Raw genomic sequence first — 23,649 nt, 5'->3', positions numbered from 1 at the left:
TGAACTAAAACGCTTTACTTTGAGGTTGACGTTTGTGATGCAACAAAGCTAGCTCTAATTTGTGAACAAAACATAATTAGAACAATTAAATCAACTAAAATCACGCGCTTTCAAACCTTCAGTGTGTAGACTGTGTATGGACGTAAGTCATTGATGACGTAAGCGCTCGCTTCAGTCAGGTTAGTGTGAATTGTGACGTCATCGATGATGATATTATAAGCGATGATGCGCCCGTTAGGTTGAGATGGGGGCAACCAGCTGGCCCGTAGTTGGGTGGGGCTGAGAGAGTAGATGACCAACGGGCGGACTCCATCAGGAGCTGAAAAATAGGAATTTTTATCGTTCTGTTGCGTAACAGATATCCCTTTATAATCATAAAGTTGAAGTTTTGAAGTTTTGAAGCTTGAAGTTTTAACTTATAGATTGGTTTGCATAAAAACGCATGAACTTCGTTTATTGTCGTAAACCAAATGCAAAGATTAATTTGATCTTGCTTTCAAGGGGTCTCTGTCGAGGTTTATCGTTCGGTCTACTTTTCCTTTTCCAAATAATAGACTTGCCCTGCATTTGACAGGTGGACCATTGTTTTATTGTTTTGATATTTTGAGATCTCATTGGTAGAGTGGTCTGCAAGATAAGCTAACTCTGCTCTACGAGTCTACGAAGCTTCTGACTTCACGGTTCAGAAAAGGCTTTCTCAGACTGCCGATGAACATTCCACCAACGTAAAGTTGAAAGAGAAAAAAAAAGCTTTTCTAGTTGGTTTCAAGTGATTTCCGAATCTTTTGTTTCGAAATTGTAGTTTTTTTTGTTTGTTTAATTATTTTGCAGCAACATGGTTGTACGCCCAAATTGCCCATCCATGTGTTTGAAAAGTAAACAATGATTTAGCTTTCCGAAGAAGTCAATTGTAGCTGATTGTCGAAATAGCACAAACGCTTGTCAATTCAACATCAGGTGGTCTACATTCTACACAACAGTCACCTCCGTCGTCTGTGGTGGCGTATACTGCTTCTGACGTCACAGTGTGAGCTCCGTTGTTAACGTCCAATTCAAAACGGTACTCTGTTCCCGGATGCAATGACGTCACTTGCCATGACGTCACGTTCGGTGGGAAACGCTTTTCGCCGCCACCGTGCGCGGTGGAGTTGAAGCGCACGATGTACTCGTGGACTTCTCCCTGGGTTTGGGTTCAGGATGAAGTTTCGAAAGAAAGTTTTCTCTCATCTTTTTATGACAGCCGCGACTATAAGGAAGCGGATGCTCATTCCCAAGTAGCCATGGCACCGATTTGTATGCAAAATTATATCACAATCGAGGACATATTGAGCTCACTAAATCCCAATCAGAATACCAACTAAAAATTACGTGCATTCATATCACATCAAATACAAATGCCATTCATTAACATTCATTAACAAGCTGTTTCACCCTTATGGAACTCATCATCTTATTCAAATAGAATCTATTGTCCATGCCATGCATGAATATTTGCACAGGAATAAGGCGAATGTCACCAGCAAGCCATAGAGTATTTTGTTTAATAGTTGATGTGAAACTGAGTAGTCCAAATAAAATGTACCTGGAGTTGTTCCATCCTAGGAGGCTCCCACCACGTTAGCACCGACGTGTGGTTGTGTACAGCCACCTGAATGATGCCGCTAGATGTCGGGAAGCCCGCCAGCGTGGTCACTTGAGTAACGTTGCTTGCAAAAGATCCTATTGTTGAGAAAGGCGGGCAATCCATTTAGAAACTGTTCAAGGGTTGCTGCTTGTACGATTATTATAATTTCAACGCGATTTAGAGTCGACTGATGTTCTCCTCAGCAAACACAATGACCTCATTTTCTCACACGAACTTCTTCTGGCTCACAAGAAGAAGAAGACACGTGATGTTACAAAACCCAAGATTAGTATCCACACAATCACTGCAACAATGTACACGACCACCCACCTATTCTGTTGAACACAGACACTCTGTATTCACATGTGGTGTACCGATCCAATTCTCTGTCCACGTATACAAGATCCAGCCCAGTGTAAACAGTCTGGGTGATGTTGATATAAGGTGGCGGCGAGGCTAACAGAGGCTGAGACAAAGTGGTTCTGCTCAGTTCGTAGTAGATTCCTGCACAGAGAAAGCTACAAATATTCAAAGAACCTTTTGTGAAAACCAACATAATGGAGAAAATTAAAGTCGAACATTATTAGGCTAATTAAAAAGGGGTTTGACACATTTAACCTTAAATAAACGTAAAGTTTGTAAGGGATCCACGTAAAGCAGACTGAAGAGGGTTTAATACCCGAAATCGCGATCTGCAACAAGATAATTTCAAGCTGGACTAGAAAAACTTTGAAAACTATTTATGCTGTAGTTGATCTAACATGGAAGTTTAACAAATAAATTCTTGTTTCTCTTTGAATTGACTTGTACTCTACAAAGTGGACGTTAATATGTTAAGGTATTCTACCTATTTTTTTCTTAAATTATTAGGCTACATGGTTTTTGCCTATTGTCTTGAAGAAAATCGGACAAATTTATTTCCAAAACTTGACCGAACTTAAAATTTGCAGCCTTGTCTGTGTCTGTAACAGCGGAGGCCGGAGGTACCTCCTTGTTGTGCGAATTATTTGTATTTATTGTGTTTTTGTATATATATTTTTTTTCTTTCTTTTTCGCCAACAAAACAAAAAATAAACTGAACTGTAACTCAACTGTTGTATACAGCTCAACAATTGCGGCAGGTCGCTCACAAGAGCACAAAACAAAGAATGTGCTGGGAGGTGAAACACCATTCATAAAAAATGGGGTAAAATTCTTTCTTTTGCATTACTCTCACATTGGGGGAAACACAGGTGGAGTAAAATCATCAACACAAAATCAAGCTATACAACTGAATCACTGTGAAATACAAACCTGGACCATTGGGAAACGTAGGTGGGCTCCATTGGATGTTGACTGTGCGTTCGCTGATTGGTGTAGCGATGGGCGGGTCCAGACCACGTGGTACAGCAGGAAGTGTCTGCGCATGCGTAGTGGGGCTTTGGGTGCATCCTCCCACAGTGCATGCGATGATTCTGACCTATCAAAGGAAACTTAATTATTTTTAAAAATGGTGACTCCTTCAACATGATATACAACAGAATTTGCATTTTTTAAAGAGAGGTATCAGATTCAGATAATATGAAACCAAGAAAGTTTCCAGAAATATTTAATAAAACTACCATTCAACGTTTTATAGGCAGAGAAAACTTTTTTTTTTCTACATTGAGAAATTCCAAGTCTGACTACTTAGATTGCTGGAAGATGGAGACTACCGTTTGTTCGACTTGTTTTTCCTTAGTCATTGCAAACAAACTGTACTTCAGAAATGACTGCAAATAAGCAGGCACTAACCGATCAATGCAATAAACAAAGAAAAACGAAATACATACACTGCTTCAACGCGTGACGGAAACCTACCAGAAAATTACCATCAGGCATTGGAGCGTGTAAAGCAATGTTGCAGAACGCGTTTTCGAATATCAAATTCTCATCAGTGCAACTACATTGATGAACACAATAACAACGGTTAAATTTAAACTCAATACAATACATTACAAAGATTATAAGGACATATTCTCAGTGTTCAATTGAATATTAATAAATCCAGAGACATCAGAAAATCATTTCCCGCATGCAATTCCAGACCTATTGCAATTCCAGACCTATTCCAATGCAATTCCAGACCTATTGCTTTACACGCTCCAATGCCTGATGGTAATTTTCTGGTAGGTTTCCGTCACGCGTTGAAGCAGTGTATGTGTTTCGTTTTTCTTTGTTTATTGCATTGATCGGTTAGTGCCTGCTTATTTGCAGTCATTTCTGAAATACAGTTTGTTTGCAATGACTAAAGAAAAACAACAAGTCGAAAAAACGGTAGTCTCCATCTTCCAGCAATCTAAGTAGTCAGACTTGGAATTTCTCAATGTAGAGAGAAAAAGTTTTCTCTGCCTATAAAACGTTAGATATCAGATTGTGGGTTATTCGACAAAAATTGTGACACGAACTCTCTTTATGATCAAGAGTTGCAAAGCTGTCTGGTATTTGAAAGTTACTGATGATGGAGACCGCACTGTTGACCAGTGCAAGCTTCTGATTCTGGTCTGCTGGCCAATAAAATGACTTATATTGGTCTTTTTTTCCTTATCCGCTCTTATGTCTAGTCTAGTGAGTGATGGTTAAAAATTCAGATTAAGTGGACGAGAAAGTCAATCTTGGTGCTCTTGTTCGGACAGGCCATTAAGTGTCTTATAAAAGATATAATCGCGCACTCTTAAGCGGTATTGAACTAACGTCCTTTCGATCTTCAAGATCACAGCTTTCACACTTGGGCTATATGCAGTCGACACTTTCCTTAAAATATTTTACTTTTGCAATTAGGATAATGTCACGGCGTGGTTGGTTGGTTTTTGTGTTTACAAACCTGGCAAGATTAGGCTTCATAACTTTGTTTCTGTGTTATAACAAATGATTCCATAAAGATGCTCATCACATTTAACGTGTTGCGATAATGCCAAATTTCACTGATTAACCTGTTGCGGCACGTAAAACGTTTGTGTTTTATCGCTTCTACCTTTTGCTAGACTTCAGCTACGTTTGGTATATATTGTATTTTGTTGTGCTGGTCAAAAATAAAGGTCAAATTTATAGGGAATTTCCCTAACCTGATAATCCGTGAACGGAATTAAATTGGTGACGTTTCTCTTTCGTGTTGTGACGTTTTCGATACGGATGAGTGGCTCAGGGAAGGATATTTCGTAGTTTGTGATTGGTCCGTTTGCTCGGTGTGGCCTGTTCCACGTGACCAGTGCGCTCTCGGGCCCAGTAATGGCCACTGTCGGTGCCATGATACCTTCTGGCCCTGATGAAATCAATCTTTTTGAATCTTGTGAATAATATGACATTAAGTTGGCAATCAATAGAGTACGGGTTCAAATCCCCACAAAGCACTTTTACATTTAAAAAAATTATATGTTCTTGTATTCCGTTGATCTGCAAATAACAAAGCAAAAAAAGTTTACTGGGCAAGTCGCGTAAATAGAAAAGTTGAAAATTTTGTGTTCCGAACTGGAAACTATTCATGACCTTATTCCACTCAATCAACCAAATACCAATCGTAATTGGACAAGCAACATCAAACAATTAAAATTTGAACAAGTATGAAGAACTAGATGAGAGAAGTTTTTATACAATTCTCCTCTTGCTGTTGTGTCATAATTGACATAGGAGGTAACAAGGCTATAGTTCACTCTATAGTTTTGCCTTCAACTGGTACTTTGATGTCCACACACGAAATATAACGACATAAGTTATTCAACGGCAGACTACGTAGTAAAAGAATAAAAAACGTACTTCCGGGCTTTGTTCTCACGGTTGCCCACTCGCTCGCAGTTGACCCGCCACCTAGTGTCGAGGTGATGACGCGATATTGGTAGGACGTGTATGGCCTCAAGAGGTCGCCCTCGTCAAGATATCGAAGCGATTGTGACGGGACAAACACACCGAGAAGTTCTGGTTCACTGCGACACATGAAAAGACTGATGTCAAAAGTAATAATGGACCCTAAAACATTTATATCACAAATTACATTTGAAACTGTGCACCAGTGGCCGAGTGGTTAGCGCGTTGGGCTCGCAGTCGAGAGCCAGCATGTTCGACTCCAGCCACCTGCACTTGCTGTTGTTTCTCTGGGCAAGAAGCTTTACGATAATTGCCCAGTGATCGATTTCGAGTAATGGGTAGTACCAAATTTAAGTCATAAGTATAGAGTAGACAACCGGAAACAGACATTGCCATCGGCTGCAGCGTGGGTCAGTGTACGCCGGAAGCCGGAAGGCGTACACCGATGCATAGCGCTCAAGTCCGCTTTCCCGCAATGCAGGATAAGTATATGAAAAACAAAAACACCATCTAGTTTGTTTGTGCCAATTTGCTTCTAAAGATTTTCTTCCTGTTTCAATTTTGCGTTTAGCAAATTGCAAAGTTAAATAATGGAAACCAGAATGTCTTTGGCGTTTAATTTCTGTTTGTAGTTCTCACTCTTCCTCTTCAAATATGAATATTTTTTAGTTTATAAGACGTCGGGTATAGTTAGGTTCTCATTGCACCAGGCCCACGGTAATAAAGAGAATAGTGCGGTTAGGTTCATTTCTATCTAGAGTCACCTTTCCCGCAGCAACTAAGCTCACCCAATTTATTGCCTGAATTTGTACTTGGCCATCCAACAATATATACAAGTAATATTTAAAGTATTTGTTAAATCAAATATAGTTATTACTATCTAAAACCCTTGACAGCCTGTTTCACCTAAAGGAAGATCATCAGAAGGTCCTTATTCACATAGAATCTATTTGAATAAGGACCTTCTGATGATCCTCCTTTAGGTGAAACAGGCTGTAAAGGGTTGATAGTAATAACTATATTTGATTTTAATTCGCTCTGCTTTGCTTTTTGCTTGGCATTTAGCACGTTTTGTAGTATTAATATGTATTAATAGTTCATTGTTTAAAGTATTTATTAGTAATAATTCTGGTGTAGTGGATTTCCAATATGCACATTTTTCTTAACAAGTTACTGAATCAATAAAAAATACTCAATCGAATTTCTCGTTGGAATTTACATTACGTCATACCTCGCATCGCTTTCATTCGATCTTCTTTCCAATTTGTAACTATCCAGAACTCCATTCTCTACTTCGGGGGCTCTCCATGTCACAAATACCGACGCGGGGGTGTCAGATCGTAAACTTGGGGGGAGCAAACCCTTCAGGACAAATATTTGGGTCACAGCTTAGAATTGGTGACGTTGTCATCGTAAATTAATTCCTATTCTTAAGTAAACGCAATTGATTGAACAAAGGTGGAGTGCCAAGGGGAAAACATGAGTCAAATTGAGTCATTGGCCAGAACTTTGATGTAAAGTTCGTATATTTGACCCAAAATGTAAGAAATGGGAAGTTAAGTTTCAGATTTTGGCAGTCAGAGGTTGGTTTCCCCATGAACCCAGGGAGCTGCATCTTTAGTTGAACATTTCGATCAGTACTGACTTAAAGTGATGACGTATGTTGCGATTACCAAGCGTAACAAACCAGGCCTGTAAAATTAACAATTTTGATTATTATTGTTGTTCACAATGGCTTCTCGCGCTCCATGCAATTGCATAGTGACGTCTTAGTTGCAATTGCAATAATCTCACCTCTGGAGCAGTGGCGCTTGTGCGAACGCGACGTGAAGTGTTGCTCGTGGTACAACCAGCCTCCGTGCAAGCTTCAATCCTTCACAAAAACAAAAAAGTTGATCGCGAAATAATAAAATTACAAATCGTTTAGTTTTATTTTATGTTTTGCTCAGTTCACCTGTACTCGTATGATGTGAAAGGCCTGAGAGAATCCGCAAGATATTTCGTGACGTTACCCGGAAGTTCAATCCGCACTTCCTGGTTTTCGTATAATTTATACGCTTGAATGATTCCATTTGGTTCGGAGGGGATTTCCCAGGTCACGTGAAGAGACCAGGCATCCATCTCGTAAACAATTGGAGGGTCCAATGGGCTGCAAATTGATGTCAAATTGAATTGATAATAAAATGTAATGAAAATTCATCCACAGAACATAATATTTATTTGTATTTGTCACAGATATCTATAACATATAAATAAATAATAAATATTATTAATAGGCTACTACAAGTAGTGCTAAGAGCTAAGAAAAAATCCACGCAGAGCGAATTGCACTGAATAGATTTCTATTCACTAAAAACCTTATTGGGCTGTTTTACCCTTATTGGGACCATCAGAAGATTCTGAAGAACCTTCAAAAACAAGAAATCAGTCTTTTTCGTATGAGCTTCTGGGGCCGAGGGTCTATTCTTTCACCATTCTTTTGCCAAACTTACCCTGGTTTGGATTGCATAGTGTAGGCAGACACCCATCCGCTGTAAGACGACCCGTACTCGTTCGACGTCACCAGCTGAAACTCGTAATCTCTATAAGGGGACAGACCTGCCAGGAACAAGATTAATTGAAAGTCAAACACCCCAAAGATTGACTAAATAACTTCAGACCTAAATTTAACGAAAAAGTTTTTAAATTGATTGATATTCATCCAAAGGTGAAACCATGAAATCAACCAAATTTGGTAACTCCAACTTCCTAGTATTGGGTTAAACAAGGCCTTTGTAATTTCCAAGCATAAATCAACAATTTTAATCTTGTTGGTTTCAAAGTTATGTTTTAATGATACCAAAAAGGTACCAACCATGGCTCACTTAACCAACACTAAAGACACCAAAAGGTTACTTTAGTAGTTCAACAAAACAAGAACATGATTTCAAAAAAAGGAAAAGTTCTTAGTGGCCTGGCGAAGTTGAAACAATATCTGGTTGAGTCTGCAGACATGTTGCATTTCTTGATGAGACGTGAGAGCCATAAAACTGATCCATTGTAATGAAACAATACATTAGTCTTCTTCTAGATTCTAGAAGAAGAAGAAGAATACTCTAGTGTTGCCAAACCTGAAAGAGTGAAACTCATTTGTCGAGTTTTGGAGGCAAAAGCCGATTGTTCATTTTTAAGTGGAAACACTGGCCGGTAGTTGAGCTGAAACAAAGCATTCCCAGGTGCATTGTTCCGAGCTGGATCATTCCAAGATGCTAATATTGAGTAAGGAGAATGTGACGTCAGAGTAGGCTTCATGACGCCATCTGGTGCCCCAGGAGGCGTGGACACCGTTCGCATATTGCTGATGACGTAACCAGCACCGTTGGATGCATTGACCTAGACAATGGATAAGGTTTTATCACTCACTTCAAACAAACAACTTTGTTATCTGAAGACAAAGACAACATTAAATAGAGTGTGATATACAAAGATCCCAGACAACAAATCAATCGTTTTTTACATTGATTTAATGTCTGAAGACGTTGAATCAATGTAAAACACAGTTGTTTTACTGTACCTGAAATGTTGACCTTGCCACTAAAAAGAGGATAATAGTCAAATAAATAGCAAGAAACCTAATGAAGTTGGTAGGAGGAGATGTTTAAGACTTTCGGCAAAGCTCACGACGAATGCTATGACATGGAGATTCCCAACACAAACTCAAATTTCATGTTCAAAAAACAAAACTGACTTTACCTTGACTATGTAGTCGGAGTATGGAATGAGGCCTCCAATAAGCTGCCACTCGTCCGTCATGGTTGAGTTGAGCATGACACGTGGCTCTCTCAGTAATGAGTAATCGTCATCATCGGGATTGTTATAAAACAATCCAACGCATATGACGCTGTAGTGCATCAGTCCGTTGCGCCATCCGGGCGGACTCCATTTTGCTTCAAGTCTCCTGGAATCAAGAACCGTCACCGCCAGCACGACGTCACCAATTGGGGAGCTTTCTTGGGTTCGCTCTGTCACTGCAGGCCCAAACGAACACCCCTTTTTTGTGCAAACCCTCACCCGGAAACTGTGCTTGCTCCAAGGGGTGAGCCTTCCGGAAGTTGTACTGGAAGGCTCAGTTGAATTGGAAAAAAGAATTCCATTCTGGTACAAACTATAAAGGGTTACCACTCCGTTTGGAAGCGTTGGTTCAGACCAGGAAATAACAAAACTGTGAGGATCTGGTGAAGAGACCTCTGGTGGTGGAATTCCTTCAGGAACACTCTCTATTGTGCGACACGGTGTGGCGCTACTGATCTTGCAACCGCCTCCTGTGCAAGTGGACAAAGAGACAAAATACTGAGTTCCGGCGACTAAATCATCCAAAGTATGGAACAAGAGTCTGCTATCGCTTTCGTAAACAACATCTCCAGGAGAATCTTCAGATGTTGAAGGATCTTTTAGATAAATTACATATTTCTCAAAAACTCCATTCATAATGGCTGGCTCAAGCCATCTCACCTCTACTGTGTGGGGCCCGCGCACAGTGACCATTGGCTGGTCCACATGACTGGGAGGGAGCTGTCCGGAAAACAGAATGACGTCATCGCTTGAATTGCAGCCCACTGGTGTGCAAGCTTCGAGTCTGAAGTTCTGTCGAGTGAAGACTGGAAGGTTCCGGATGTTGAAGTGTGCATCTGATCCTCTGTAGACCTCGCTGCCATTGTGAAACAACATGTACCTCAAGATCTTGCCGTTAGGAAACTTTGGCTCTACCCAGCGGATTGTCATTATTGTTGAGTTTACGTCGGCAAAGGGCGCTCTCACATCTTCAGGAATTTCTTGCCGAGTCATGACATCTGTGCTCCCAGCACTTTCTGTGCACCCCGAAAGAGTGCAAGCAATCAATGAGATAGAATATTTAGTCCAGGGAGATAGCCCAGTAATCGTCCCAAAGTATTGGTCTCCAAGAAACGTAGCGGCTATGACGTCAGAATTGTTTGACGTCACATTGACGACATTGTCTGAAATGTAAACAATGTTGAATGCGTATAATCCTGTCATTGCAATTCAAATAACAAATAATCGACGTGGAATGACGTCATCTTGTTATGAGAGGCTGCCCGATGGCTCAGTATAAAGAAACCGATCAAACAGAGCTGGTTTGAATCTTACGGTGTGCGCTTGATCAACGCATTTCAATGAAACTTGTCGATGTAGCAGCACACAGTAGATGGAATAAATACCCGGCATCCCTGCAACAATCGGAAAATTTCCTGTGTCAACCTCGGTGACCGGCCCTGCTTCAGTGGTTCAAAGCCTCAACAAGTATGCGAAACTACCAGGAATAGGCTTTCAGAGGCTTACTCAGTCCAAGGACAAATATTCCCACAGTCAATCATCACTGACATAATTTTAGTTTCAACAAACATTATGTTTTAAGATCATTTAGCATGAACTAAACATTAACTACCGTGAAAAATTAACTGAGACATATAAAAAGTAACAGATATTACAAATCGGTAATCTATGGAGAAAGCTAAGTGATGAAAAGTCTTCTAAAGACCTTCAGTTTCTCGTTTGCCAACGTGGAAAATTTACTTCTATACTTCGCCTCTTTTCGTAATGAATTGGTTCGAGTTAAACCGCTACCTCCGAATTGTAGATATCTTGCCAGCAGTGTGTAGTTGGCAATGACACCTTGCGCATTAAATGGTCTCTTCCATTCCATGGCGACCTCTCTTCCACTCACAGATTGTTCGTTGTATGGCGATGGTACCACATGAGGAATCCCCTCACCTGATCTTGTTATCATCCAGTCGCTGTGAGCGTCGCCACCTGCGTTCGTACTGATGACCTGTTGATTACCCAATCCTGGTTAAAACGTCCATGCCTTTGAAACTCAACGGGAAGCCATAGAAATTAAATTCTCTACCATTGCGATGAAGTTATCTGGAAACTCACTTTGTACAAATGGCGAGTGAAAGCGTTTTCCTGAACGCCATCGTCGACGAAACCATGTTTCACTCCTGTGTATAACATCTCCACCGGGTTTTCCACGCATTCTGTATTGTTACGTAATACTGAAGACAGCATGGGTGTCGCATATGTTGCTTCCATGAAGTCACCAGATCCTTCGCCGCTAGACTGTTGAAAAGGACGTTCCGAGTTCGACGCCCCTTTCGGGCAGCCATCCAGATCTACGTTCAATGCAGCTTGTACGTCGAGAGACAAATCGATGTGCTCACCGTCAATGCTAAAATCGCGCATGCATCCGCCGAACGACCGAGCGTCGTCGTCCAATACACCGCGTAGTTCCTCCATGACATCATGCGGGACTCCACCAATGTATAGGTCATTACTGAGGTCCAGCGTATCCCGCACACGTGAAATTGCGTGCGTTCCCCCGACTACGTCATCGACAGCAATTGACAAACGGTTTTGATTGTTCTCGAACTTGACGTCATGCCAGTCGCCGTCGCACAAACTCGATTTGATTGTGACGTTGCTTCCATAGGTGACGACATCGACACCGTCAACGGAATCGCTCGAAACCATCAACCTATCAAAATGAAATACGTCATACATAGACAGTTTATGTGAATAATTGATCTCAATATACACGAACAATGGACTTTAGTTTTACACAAAACTAAAGTTGGGTGATATTTGACATTGAAATGACGCATCTTCTAACATCGCACTTTCAAGCAAGTTATTGTGAATTTGGAAGAAAAATGGTTTTGCTATGCCACAAACAGTTGGAACATAAAAAAGTAACAGACGACGTTCGGATAAATTCAACCTGAAATTTCTTTTTGTTAGCCACAGCTCTGTCAGTTTGAGGTACAGAAGACCACAGTTCAAGTCCCATCATATCATGCAGTGTTACAATTTGTTTTTTACAAAATTAGGCAAAGCGTTTTATTATGTAAAATACATAACAATTTTTCATGATGAACTTTAAAATGTTTGAAAGTATTGTTATAAAGAGTTCAATACCTGAAGTTACTGTTACGTAATGTTGCCACAATGAAGTCATTTCCTCTTCCAGTTGCATAAAAAAGTATCCCGGATGTAAATTCTGTCCGAAGCGACATCTTTACAGACCACGTGGAACCGTCAAGAACTCCCAACTTTTCCGACATAGTCAGATGGCCTCGACCCAAGAAGTGGACGCTGGGGCGGTCCATGTTAATGGGGCAGCCTTGCCAGGACGGGTACGCGCGATACCATTGTTTTCCTTCTTGCCACGTGACATTTGACCAATCACCCAGCGCTCCGCTCCGTTGCACACGAATGTCTTTAATGCAACCAATGAGATTCTGGTTAACAACCACGTGATCGTCGTGGTCATCTGGCCTAGCTGTAGCGAAGTCAGACGGGACACCTCCAACATAGACGCCATCGTTCATACCAATCACGGTGGTGGTGCCTTCGCTGGTCTTCGAACCCGTGTATACACCGTCTAGCTCGATGAAGCCATCGCGATTGAACCTGTTGGCTTCGATTCTGTGCCATTGTCCATCGTCATAGCGACGGCCTTCGTCGTTGCTTGTCGTTACTGCAGTTGGATTGTTTTGAGCGTCATAAAGAAACCAGGGGCGGCCATCGCGGAGCTGGAGGGCAGTGTACTCCTCCCGTACACCTCCTGATGATGGAAGAGACATGGCCAGGAAAAGTAAAGAGTTTGGATAAAAAGTCTTGAACCAAAGTTCGATCCCTGTGTACGACGCGTCTCGAGGCAGCGTTGAAGACGGGAAACGCACGTACGAATGGCCAGGAAAGCGCACACCGCGCGACATTTCGATCGGTGGCTTTCCGAAGGCTACGCGAGATTTCAAGAGCATGAACGTAGGCTGCGGTCCATTCACTTCGCGTGGGTCGGGCCAGGTTAAATCTATAGCCTCTCTGCTGCGTTCGGCCACTGGAGGCAGCTGACCTTCGGGAGCTGAGGAAACAATAAGCTTTGTTTGAAAATATTCACAACAATGGCGATTGTTTTGCAATGAGATGTTGAATTATTATGTTTAAATAACAAAATCTCTATAAATTATTCACGAATTAAAGCCTGCATGCTCAATGAGGCATTTTCTAGTGTAGATATGTTCGTCAGTGAAGCAATAAATCAACTTGTTTGTCTTTGCTATTACTTTCAGTTTCATCAGATGAACGTTGCAACTAGCGCTAGAAGCGTTAATTATCCTGATGAACACCCAAACTTTTCCGTATTTAAAGGTAGCCTAATTTAGCTGAGATCACCGGCTGGTAAGGTGGTAGCGTTCCTTGAACTACTCAGTATGCACGCCACAGAGTTGCACAACTTCATGGTAATAACATGAGAGGAATAGGGCTGGAATCCTTTGGCCACGAAGTGGTTGATTAAAGGGCCGCAGGAGTAAATCACCTAAAATGCATCACATTGAATAGCAAATGAAATATTGTCCAAAAAACCTTAGCAGTCTGTTTCACTCTTGAACGGAGATCTACATGTATATGTCTACATGTATGGACGCTCTTGGCTTATGCCGATTGAGCACTTTACTAGAGGAGGTTTGCTGTGCATTACGCAAAGCTCACTGCTTGCAGTTTGAGCACTTTGGCAAGGTTGGCGGTAATACCATTTTTTGGAGCTTAGGTTCCACAAATGGGAAAACGTCACACGGAGGTATATATCTCCATGACCATACTCAGTGTACCTATACTGCACTGAGGAGGCTGGAAGGCCGAAACTGTGTGCACTGTCTGCAGTTAGGTTTCTATATGGTGGTAAGTGGTGGTGAGGCCCTGGTTTAATTTTTAAAAGGACGTCGGTTCGACATCGCTCGAACATGTGGTTGCATTTTTGGCAAGGAACTTAAAGGCGAGCCTAAAGACGGGCACTAAGATCGGCTTCCATGCCTTCCTGTTCACTTAATCTAAATCTTCAACTATCGGATACGACAACAGAAACCGAGCATGCGCTACAAGGCACAACCCGAGCATGAATAAAAGTATCATTGATTCATTCATGTTTTTTTTCTTTCCGACCATCAAATCAAAAATATCACTTGCCATAACATAACTGGGTTCTGGAAGAAGCGACAAAACGCATACGTTAAACCGTGCTCCAGAAAAAAAATGATGTCAGTATCATTTAATCTAACTTGTTACTAACCACATCTTCTGTAGGAGGAGCATACGGATTTCCACTTGTATTGTTCCTGGTCAGGATGACCTGGTACATCACAACATCACCACGAGCTTCTATCACCGGATGAGGAGTTTTCCATGTAATGTTCATTTCAAACGAAGACAGGGGATGGAGGGAAGGAGGGTGCATGAAAACTGGGGCTGAAATGGAATTGAAGATTTACCATCTGGAGCTTTCTTCACCATCTCAAACTATTTGCGACAATTTTTAATTTTTAAAGAAACAACAAAACAAACTTTACTCAAAAGTACGCTCAACAGAGCTTTGTGGATGATTCGTTTGCAAATCGAAACGCTTTTTCAGTTTTGTACTAAATTTCAAACCAACTGTAATCTCAGTCACATCCTTTAGGAAATTTTCAACTTTTACATTGTAATGTTTACGTTTATCAGCTCTCAATTTGTCAATAAATTCAATAACTGTAAGTTTATCCAAAAATACATAATGGAGCGTTGTTGATAATTCGTTTGCGGACAAAATTATTTTCTCAATTCAAAACTGTAATTTTAACATCATGGACGATATCGGTCATAAACTTCGGCCTAATTGGTTTTACATTTGCTAACGGTCCCACAAAATTAACCATGATTGGATCCATTTCAACCTCTCACCCCCTTCAAGAGTCCGAGCAGTTGTCCAAGAGCTTTCGACTGATCCAAGACTATTGACTGACGACACAAGGAACTCGTATTGAGTGAAAGGTTCCAAATCGTCTACTGTGAAATTGCTTTCTGGTGGGTTGAGGGCGTTGTAACCCGAGGGTGAAGGGCGTGGGTTGTACGCCCCGAAACTTCGAAATACCCGTCTCTGGAGAGGAGAATGCATCCCGTCATTCCCGGGTTTTCCCCTCATCATAACCTCGTATTGAAGAATAACTCCTGAAAATGAACAAATCACTGTTATTCATCCAAAAGGAAATCAGAAAAATGATTTAAAAAGAAAAAACCTGGAAGCAATATCTTCTCTTATTGAACTTTACGTCTAAACGAAATCCACCGGTCGACGTTTTTCACTAGTTCGGGACATAAATGCCATGTAACCCACACAGAAAGATTGGATGCCCAACTACACAGAGAGATCATTATAGAGTCAGGGAGTAGGTACGCATTGATTTTGTTGTTGTGTTATCTTAGTTTTTGTTTCAAACGGAAACAGACATTGCCGTCGGCTGCAGCGTGGGTCAGGTGTACGTCGGAAGGCGTACACCTGTGTACGGCGTACACCGGAGTACGTCGGAAGGCGTACACCGATGCATAGCGCTCAAGTCCGCTTTCCCGCAATGCAGGATAAAGATATGACAAACAAACAAAACTTATGGGCCAGAGGGTCTTCTGTTCATTTCCACGTCATAATTGGCAATGATTTCTTGAACTCCAGAGAGATTTTATTTGAGAGTAGTTAGTTTTTGTTCTCATTGTTTAATAAGACAACGAGATCTTCTGCTCCTTTGGAGAAACCGATGATATCTTTGATGGTATGGTGAACAGTGTTTATCACTGCCATGATCGTTGGAGTGGTCAATAGATTTTCAAAGCCAGATGACCACCTTCATGTAAGTTTCATTGTTCGGCAGTGCTTGCGTCATCTTATCCTGGTCTAGTTGTTTAGTGTAACTCAACTGCTGAAGCACAGATTTGCCATGGTAGCGTTTTTCTTTTTTCTTTACATAAAGATAGATTTTTACTAGAGACAAAACTTGTGATGTATCCGCGCATCTTAATACCGTGTGTACTAATGGAAGTAGCAGGGTATCCTAATACTGCTGTCTGTTGCTCTCACAAGTGGAACACGACAAATAAGAACCCAAAATTAAACGACAGCAATTATTCTATAAATCTTTAATAAGTTTAATTTTATGTCATGAATAATTTTCTGTAAATGTTGTTAAAAGAAAGTGAAACCGACCGTTGGGCTCGTCAGGAGGATCCCACGACACCTGGAGGGATGTGTTTGACAGAGCTACAACCATCGGACGTTGCTGTTGAGCTGGTTTTGCTTCAGGGGTGAGCACGACAACGGGGACGCTGTTTCCGCATCCGCCGCTGGTGCACGCGCGTAGGGTGAAAGTGTAATTAGTAAAGGGGGTGAGCGTATCTATGACAACTAGGGTAGATAGCCCCCAGTAATGCACCTCCACAACATCGTCCTCTTCGGTTGTAACGGACTGAAACAAAAAAATATCACACGTTAAAAACGTTTTCAATACTTGCAAGTGATTTATTGGTAAGAAAAAGAAGATTGATTGAATCTTTATGCTAGGACTGGGAAAGCTTCTTGCAGACTCTGCAGAGCTTAATCTTGGCAGTTTTGCATACTTGTAGAGGCTTTGAATCATTAATGTAGGTGCGGTCACTCAGTCCGACAGATTGAAATTTTCGATTGTTGCTGTATGTAAATTGTTACAGATGCTGCTGAATGGAGAGCAGTCCTTTAAATCAGTTGCTTAAGTGCCCACCCTGAGAGTTAAACCTGCGCCACGCCACGACCTTGAAATTTCTTTGTTTATGAAGTCAGGCGCTTATCATGGCGGACATTTCATATTATTTCAAGTTTTATCATTGAAATTTCGAGACAAAAGTAAACTAGGCTACTAGTTACAGTATGAAATACATCAGTAAGTTACTAAACTAGAAAGAAAAAATACTTTAAAAGCTTTAAATGCGAATGAAATGTTCTTTGTTAGTTTGAAATGTGGCCGCAAATCGTTCTTGAGTTTGATTTGAGATCTTTCTATAAACGAAATCAGATGGATGTAATATGAAAGATTTAACTTGTTGTAAAGTTAATACTAATAAAAAAATTTTACTTTTAAAATTTTAATACTTTTTTACTAATAAAGTTAATAAGAAATCTCACCTGCAAAACGTATTTTTCGATGGGCCCATGAGCTACCTCTGGTGCTCCCCATTGAAACATGGCTTGCCTGGCTCGAATATTTGATACTTTCAATGGGGGTACACCAGTTGGTATTCCAGAAAGAGTCTTGACTCTCGAAGTGGGGCTGAACGCTGAACCCCCAATATTACTGGTCTCGATCGAATAGTCGTAATTGGTGTATGGTAACAATCCAGTGTCGTTAAAGTTATAGCTGCCAAATGGACTGGAAATACAAAAAAGTTAAAAAGTTTAGATGTAGTTCAATTTCTAAACTTATCGAAAGTAATAAGAGATGAAATACGAATCATTTGTTAAATTTTTTAAGAAAAAAAACCAAATTCTGTTTAGGAATGTTTAAAAAAATATATTTAAAAATTTGGTTTTGTTTAGACAAGAAAGTTTTGTTTCAAACAGCCTTTGTTTAACGCGCTGTACATACGCACGATCATGACGTCATAACTTTAAAACACTTTTTGAATTATACAAAATACAATCATCAAAAGTTTAAGATTCAAAAACTTTTCCAACGCGCGTCATATTTTAACTTTATACCTAAGATTTGAACCTACAATTTTGAGCGATTAAAAATATAACGTGCGCCATTTCAATAGCTATGAGTACGAGTAGTTTACACACTCAAAAGCTGATTGTTGATATTAATTGTCTCCAGCAACCTACAGTTGGGCAAACTTCATTTGCTTGCTCCACGAGACAAAGTTCTGTTTTCAAAAGGGGTACACTTCTTTAACAGAGTTTGGATAAATGCCACTCCAAATGACAAATAAATCATTTAATACACTGATTTAACCTCTACAGATGTTGAATCAATGTAAAAAGAGTGATCGATGCCAGGGGAGCAATTATTTTCAAGGGCCAGTACAAGTGTCACATCTCACAACAACATAACATAAAATAATTTGTACAAAGTTTGTTTTTATGAAACCAGGTCTAAGCTACCTGATGTCTGTGATGTTGTACACGACCTTGCCATTCCTCGACAACTTATACGAAATAACGTCACCGTTCGGATAGTCCGGTGGGTTCCACGTCAGAGTTATCCACCGTGACGTCACATTGGTCTGTGCCATAATAGCATAAACAATTGGCCAGTACAAATAACAGCACTTACATATCATAACTACAATGTATGTGACATGAAATCTCTTGCTTCTGTGAAAGCTAAAAATTTCTTGAAATTTATTTTAAGAAAAGTTAATTGAAGAAAAGCTGCAATTCATGTAAACAGCTGGGTTAAGTTTTAAAGAATACTTAATTGTGTTGAGTCAATTGATTTTTAAGCTATTGTTTTCAGAAATCAAATCATTTGACTTAAATAACCTTATACGAATTACAAATTGAAAGGAAATATAAAATGTCTTGCTGTTGACAAATAATATCGCTGAGTTTCACAAAATCAAAATATCATCGATCTCAGAACACATCGAGTCAATCACCAAACCAAAGAAGGGAAAAGTACTTGAAGCAAAAATAAATGGCCAACTTAATTCAATACACAGTTACTGACTTCAGTAGGGGCGGCTTGTTGTTTGGGGTGAGAATAACACCCCATTGGATTACTGGCGCTAAGTTGGCTTGATCCTGGGCGGCAGGTGTCGCACTGCTGCCCAATAACGTTGCCCTTGCAAGAGCATTGACCTGAAAATGGAAATGAAACAAAATATGTTTTTATAAAGTTTTCAACTTCAGAAAGTCTCAAGAAGCTCAAATGTTGGTTTACCAAGACCAAGAGCACTAATCTTTGCAGCAAAAGTTGCCATTTTTACATCATTTCAGCGATTCACAACGTTGCTAGTCGTTAAAATGATGTAAAAATTGCAACTTTCAGTGGCTGGATACTCAAAACAAACATATTTCAGTCAAGACAACTTTAAACTTTCAACGTTACGTCGATACGTGATAGACGTGATGGGCACGTCCTACGTATATGATGACGTAATGCAATAACGTTACCTGTGATGACGTTGCATTCATCCTGTTTACTTCCAGCTTCGTCACAATTGCAAGGGTCGCAGGATCCAAACAGTCGATGAAAGTTCCAGAATGTTCGCGCGCACTGATCGCACCTTCGCCCCGTTAGCCCTGGATAAGGGGTCAAAGTTGAATCGCATTTACCCCACTGACCCACAATTGATTATTTGAGGCAAGGTGCATGAAACCCCTTAACCAGAGTTGCCAAAACATTCTTTCATTTTATATTTTTCCCCATTGCGACAACACACAGCGCACTGCAATCATAGATCCAACACAAAAGGAAGCAGTAAAGAGACAAATAGTCATCGATTCAGCCGCTCCCAATTATTTTTACATTCTTGTATGTGTTTTGCCCAAGACAACTTTTGTCAAGACACAGACGAGTGATTTCGAGTGGTGTCGAACTGGCGTCCTTTAGAGCGTCGTGCAGCAGGTGCTCTTACTAAGAGATGACACAGGTAATAAACTTATAGATCAATTTGGTTTTAGCATAGCTCGAACTGTATAACATCTTTCGTTATCGGCGTAGAAGCCACACCTCGGAGGTACCGACAAAACTATGCGGTTATCCAAGTTAAAGTGACAAATTGACAAAAGCATGAGAATTGTTAAAAACGAAAAACTTTGTGATCCCCTTGGAACAAATATCAGTTATTCTTTGGCACAAGAAAGTAAGAAGGTGAGAGAGATTTTTTTATTTGCTTTTCAATAACGAACCTATAGCGGTTTTCTTGCACTGACGAACCTTGCGATTTTCTAGTCAAAGTGCTTCTTGTATAAAAACACATAAATTAAATGGACAGCTAGTTGCAATAAGGTTAGAGCCAGGCAAGCCATGTTTCAATGGGGAGAACCAAATGTAGCTCATGGGCCCATCGAGGTCTACGTTTTGCAGGTGAGATTTCTTATTAAGTTTTTTAGCAAAATCGTAGTTAAAAAACTTTAAGACATGGTACATCTTTCATGTTACATCCATCTCAGTTCGTTTATAGAAAGATCTCGCATCAACAATTAGTTACCTCAACAATAACGTTACAGACAGTTACAATCCTACCTGCACCTGTCTCCTCTGGTTTGCAGGGACACATTCCTGTCACATTGTGGCAAACCTGACTTGTACTGCCCACTGGGTGACAGTCGCACACCAGGCAACCGGTCTCGTTGCTTCGTGGAAGATAGAAGCCTGTGGAAAACATCTATTAAGCAATTGATGGTATTCCATAATGCAGTGATGCCAATTTGTTAGGAATTCATGTCAAGTGATGAAATCGACTGTTTTCGGGAACATATTAATATTTGAGAGAGTGCAGACCTTCTACGCCTTCAGGCTTACGATCTTTCGCACTCTCTCATTGGATATACACTGTAGCCTACGTTTTTGTTTTATTTACGTTTCGCATCCAAACAAAAATAAATGACCAGTAAGTGTATATATTGTGCCTTTATATGCTTTTATAAACAAGGCTACATGTTTTACTGTCGTCAAGAATAAATTTTGCAAAATTAGCAAAAGAGGGCACTGTGCAAAAATATGAAAAGAAAAAAACATCAAACAACCAACTAATAAATTTCACTGTTCATAATAACCACTTTTGAAATTTTTGGGAGAGAAATTAACTCTATAAATCTTTTTAAAAACCTTGTATTTAAAAGTTGTGTTTAGAGACTGCAGAAGGGCAAGAGCGCCTTTAATGAGAATCTATACATAGCCTACGCAAAGTTCCATCAACTAAACATTTACCTGATGAGCATTGGTCGCATCTTCTACCCTCCCTGCTGGGCAGGCAAGCACACTGTCCGCTGTTGGAGTCGCAAACCAATTCGTGAGGTTGTAACTCCAAGCCAAGCGATGTTCCTGGAATATAGTCTGCACTTTGGACGTGTTATGAAAAGCGTAAGCAAAGCAGAAAGCATTGGGCGTTGTTGTATAAAATAAACCTGTTAATTATTTATTCACAGCAGATGATGATTGCTAGAAATATCTAAGAATGTATTCATAAAAACACACGCTTAAAAATGAGGAATATCCTTATAACCAGAGGTGGGCACCCGCTACTTTTAAAGTAGCGCGCTACCCGCTACCGCTATTTGGGCCTAAGTAGCGCGCGCTACCGCTACTCGCTACCAATTTACAAAAGTAGCGCGCTACCCGCTACCGCTACTCGGGCCAAAGTAGCGCGCGCTACCGCTACTTCTTCCGCTACTTTTGTCTAAAATGACACTAGGAAACACTCAAGTCCCTAGTGACGCAAAAATGACCTTGAAAACGAATGTTATCATTCGTTTACGCTGTCATTTTAACGTCGTTATAGAAAACACATTCCAAGGGAAATTTATTGTTACGCATCTTTCAAAAACACGAGTATTTTAAAATGAGAGTCACTAAGTTCTGCCCGCTTTCGCTTAAGCATATCTTTTCCAACAGAGAAAAGTCTCTCCACTGCAGCACTGGAAGGAATGGGGGTGTTGTATTTAATGAACGGTTGTATTTTAACTCGGTATTCGAAAAGCTCAAGGACTTGCTCTTGTCTGAAAAAAAGGCGTCCACAATTGCTGCTTCCTTCTGCACCGACGTTTCACGGAATGGCGCAAACACTCCAAAAAATACATCCTCGGAGTCATGACTGGTGTTGGTGTCACTCTTCTCGGTATCAACCTGGCTTGATGTCTCCCGCAACAGTCGAATTACATCTGTCTTGACTTTTTCTCGCAGTGCTTCAGCATCATCCGTGGAAACGTAGTGCAGAAATTGCAGCCACGACGTCTTGAAGGAGGGATGAAGACATGATGCCATAACGCATTTCATGTTGTTGAAACACTTGTTGAATCGTTTCTTCACTCTTTCAAGGACTTTCACTTTCAACTCCTCACAGGTCACAAGATCACTGATTTCGGTCAACTTCTTCCGGCAAATTGTAATGGTTGGAAGCAAGACTCGTAATATGCCTTAGACTCGCCCTGGAGAATGTCTAAAGCCTGGCAGATAGGCTTCATCACACGGAGATATTCGCCGAAGAAGTTGACGTCAGCTAGAAAAGACCGAAACTTTGCAACTAAGCCGATTATATAGCTGCTTGACCACGCCAGTATTGCAAAAAAAACAAGCATCTTTTTCAATTTAAATAAAAAGTAGCGGGTAGCGGGAGTGCGACTGAAAAAAAGTAGCGCCTCTCCCGCTACCGCTACTTTGGAAAAAAAATAGCGCCGCTACTGCAGCCGCTACTCCAACTAAAAAGTAGCGCCGCTACCGCTACTTTTACCAAAAAAGTAGCGCTGCTAGTAGCGCCGCTACAAAAGTAGCGCGCTACTGCCCACCTCTGCTTATAACAAACAGTATAGTCTAGCCAAAAAAACAATCTACTGTACTACAAACATACACCTCTCTATGTCATACTAGAGACATACGCCTCGAATTATTTTGTGTGGATAAATTACTAGAATCATTGTCACAATCAATGTGCAAGGCGTCGCGTCGGGCTGCTTTGCGTCTTGACAGAATGTGCTGTTTTCATTATAAAATTCTTGAGCGGTATGTTATTATCGGTCAATGACCAGTAGTAACCTTTAATTGTGAAGTCGTTGTTCTGCAACGTATTTCTAAATCATTCTGTATCTGGAACGTTCTGTTGTTTTCACAATTGCCAATATCGTTTGTCATGATGTCACAAGGTTGTTTACGAATGGACCTCTGATTACGAAATCTGTATTATGTAACAGTCCTCTACTCCTACGTGACATTCTTTAGACTTCTTTAAACTTGCTTGTTTATGCCGCTCAATGCTACGTGACCGACGATGAGTTCGTGTGATGCAACACTACGTAACCTTCTCGAAGTTACTAGACCGAACAAACCTTTTATAAATAGTGGTGTAATTTGCGTAATGGATTATTATGATGATTATTATTATGAGTTGATTATGAGAGTTGTGCTATGAATTGTGGATTGGTAGTTGATGCAGAAATTATTGGTGATTGAGACTTGAAGTAATTGAATACAAGTAGATGAGAATTGGTGCTGATATAAATTGTGTTCGAATTTAGAGTTATTTGAGAAGCCGTTCGTTAAAGTTCTTCAAGAAGTCAGATTATCATTTCACTAGTAGAATTATTCGACATTTAATTGACTGCTTTTCGGTTTGACCCATTAAACTACGTCATTGAATCTTTCCAAGTC

At 40.5% G+C, this 23,649-nt stretch overlaps 1 protein-coding gene across 1 annotated transcript in view; it reads right to left on the bottom strand.

Moving 5' to 3' along the window:
- LOC145781757 (usherin-like) overlaps positions 1-23,649 on the bottom strand; it is a 78,193-nt gene that overhangs the window by 35,630 nt on the left and 18,914 nt on the right. Inside the window, exons 18-43 of the mRNA XM_082593428.1 lie at positions 21,217-21,330; positions 20,530-20,658; positions 19,455-19,583; positions 19,009-19,139; positions 18,441-18,562; positions 17,463-17,706; positions 16,512-16,770; positions 15,218-15,484; positions 14,571-14,746; positions 13,676-13,820; positions 12,416-13,364; positions 11,378-11,975; positions 11,066-11,270; positions 9,176-10,437; positions 8,554-8,815; positions 7,936-8,041; positions 7,398-7,592; positions 7,238-7,316; positions 6,663-6,805; positions 5,396-5,562; positions 4,708-4,904; positions 2,918-3,083; positions 1,955-2,128; positions 1,583-1,719; positions 985-1,180; positions 117-319 (exon numbers count right to left, since the gene is read on the bottom strand). Coding sequence (XP_082449554.1) covers positions 117-319; positions 985-1,180; positions 1,583-1,719; positions 1,955-2,128; positions 2,918-3,083; positions 4,708-4,904; positions 5,396-5,562; positions 6,663-6,805; positions 7,238-7,316; positions 7,398-7,592; positions 7,936-8,041; positions 8,554-8,815; positions 9,176-10,437; positions 11,066-11,270; positions 11,378-11,975; positions 12,416-13,364; positions 13,676-13,820; positions 14,571-14,746; positions 15,218-15,484; positions 16,512-16,770; positions 17,463-17,706; positions 18,441-18,562; positions 19,009-19,139; positions 19,455-19,583; positions 20,530-20,658; positions 21,217-21,330 — 6,755 coding nt within the window. The remainder of the gene's footprint in view (positions 1-116; positions 320-984; positions 1,181-1,582; positions 1,720-1,954; positions 2,129-2,917; positions 3,084-4,707; positions 4,905-5,395; positions 5,563-6,662; positions 6,806-7,237; positions 7,317-7,397; positions 7,593-7,935; positions 8,042-8,553; positions 8,816-9,175; positions 10,438-11,065; positions 11,271-11,377; positions 11,976-12,415; positions 13,365-13,675; positions 13,821-14,570; positions 14,747-15,217; positions 15,485-16,511; positions 16,771-17,462; positions 17,707-18,440; positions 18,563-19,008; positions 19,140-19,454; positions 19,584-20,529; positions 20,659-21,216; positions 21,331-23,649) is intronic.

The sequence above is a fragment of the Aplidium turbinatum genome, chromosome 13 (assembly GCF_918807975.1).
Source record: "Aplidium turbinatum chromosome 13, kaAplTurb1.1, whole genome shotgun sequence".
NCBI lineage: Eukaryota > Metazoa > Chordata > Ascidiacea > Aplousobranchia > Polyclinidae > Aplidium > Aplidium turbinatum.
Note: the sequence above shows the minus strand (reverse complement) of the source record. Positions and strands in the feature narration are given on the sequence as shown.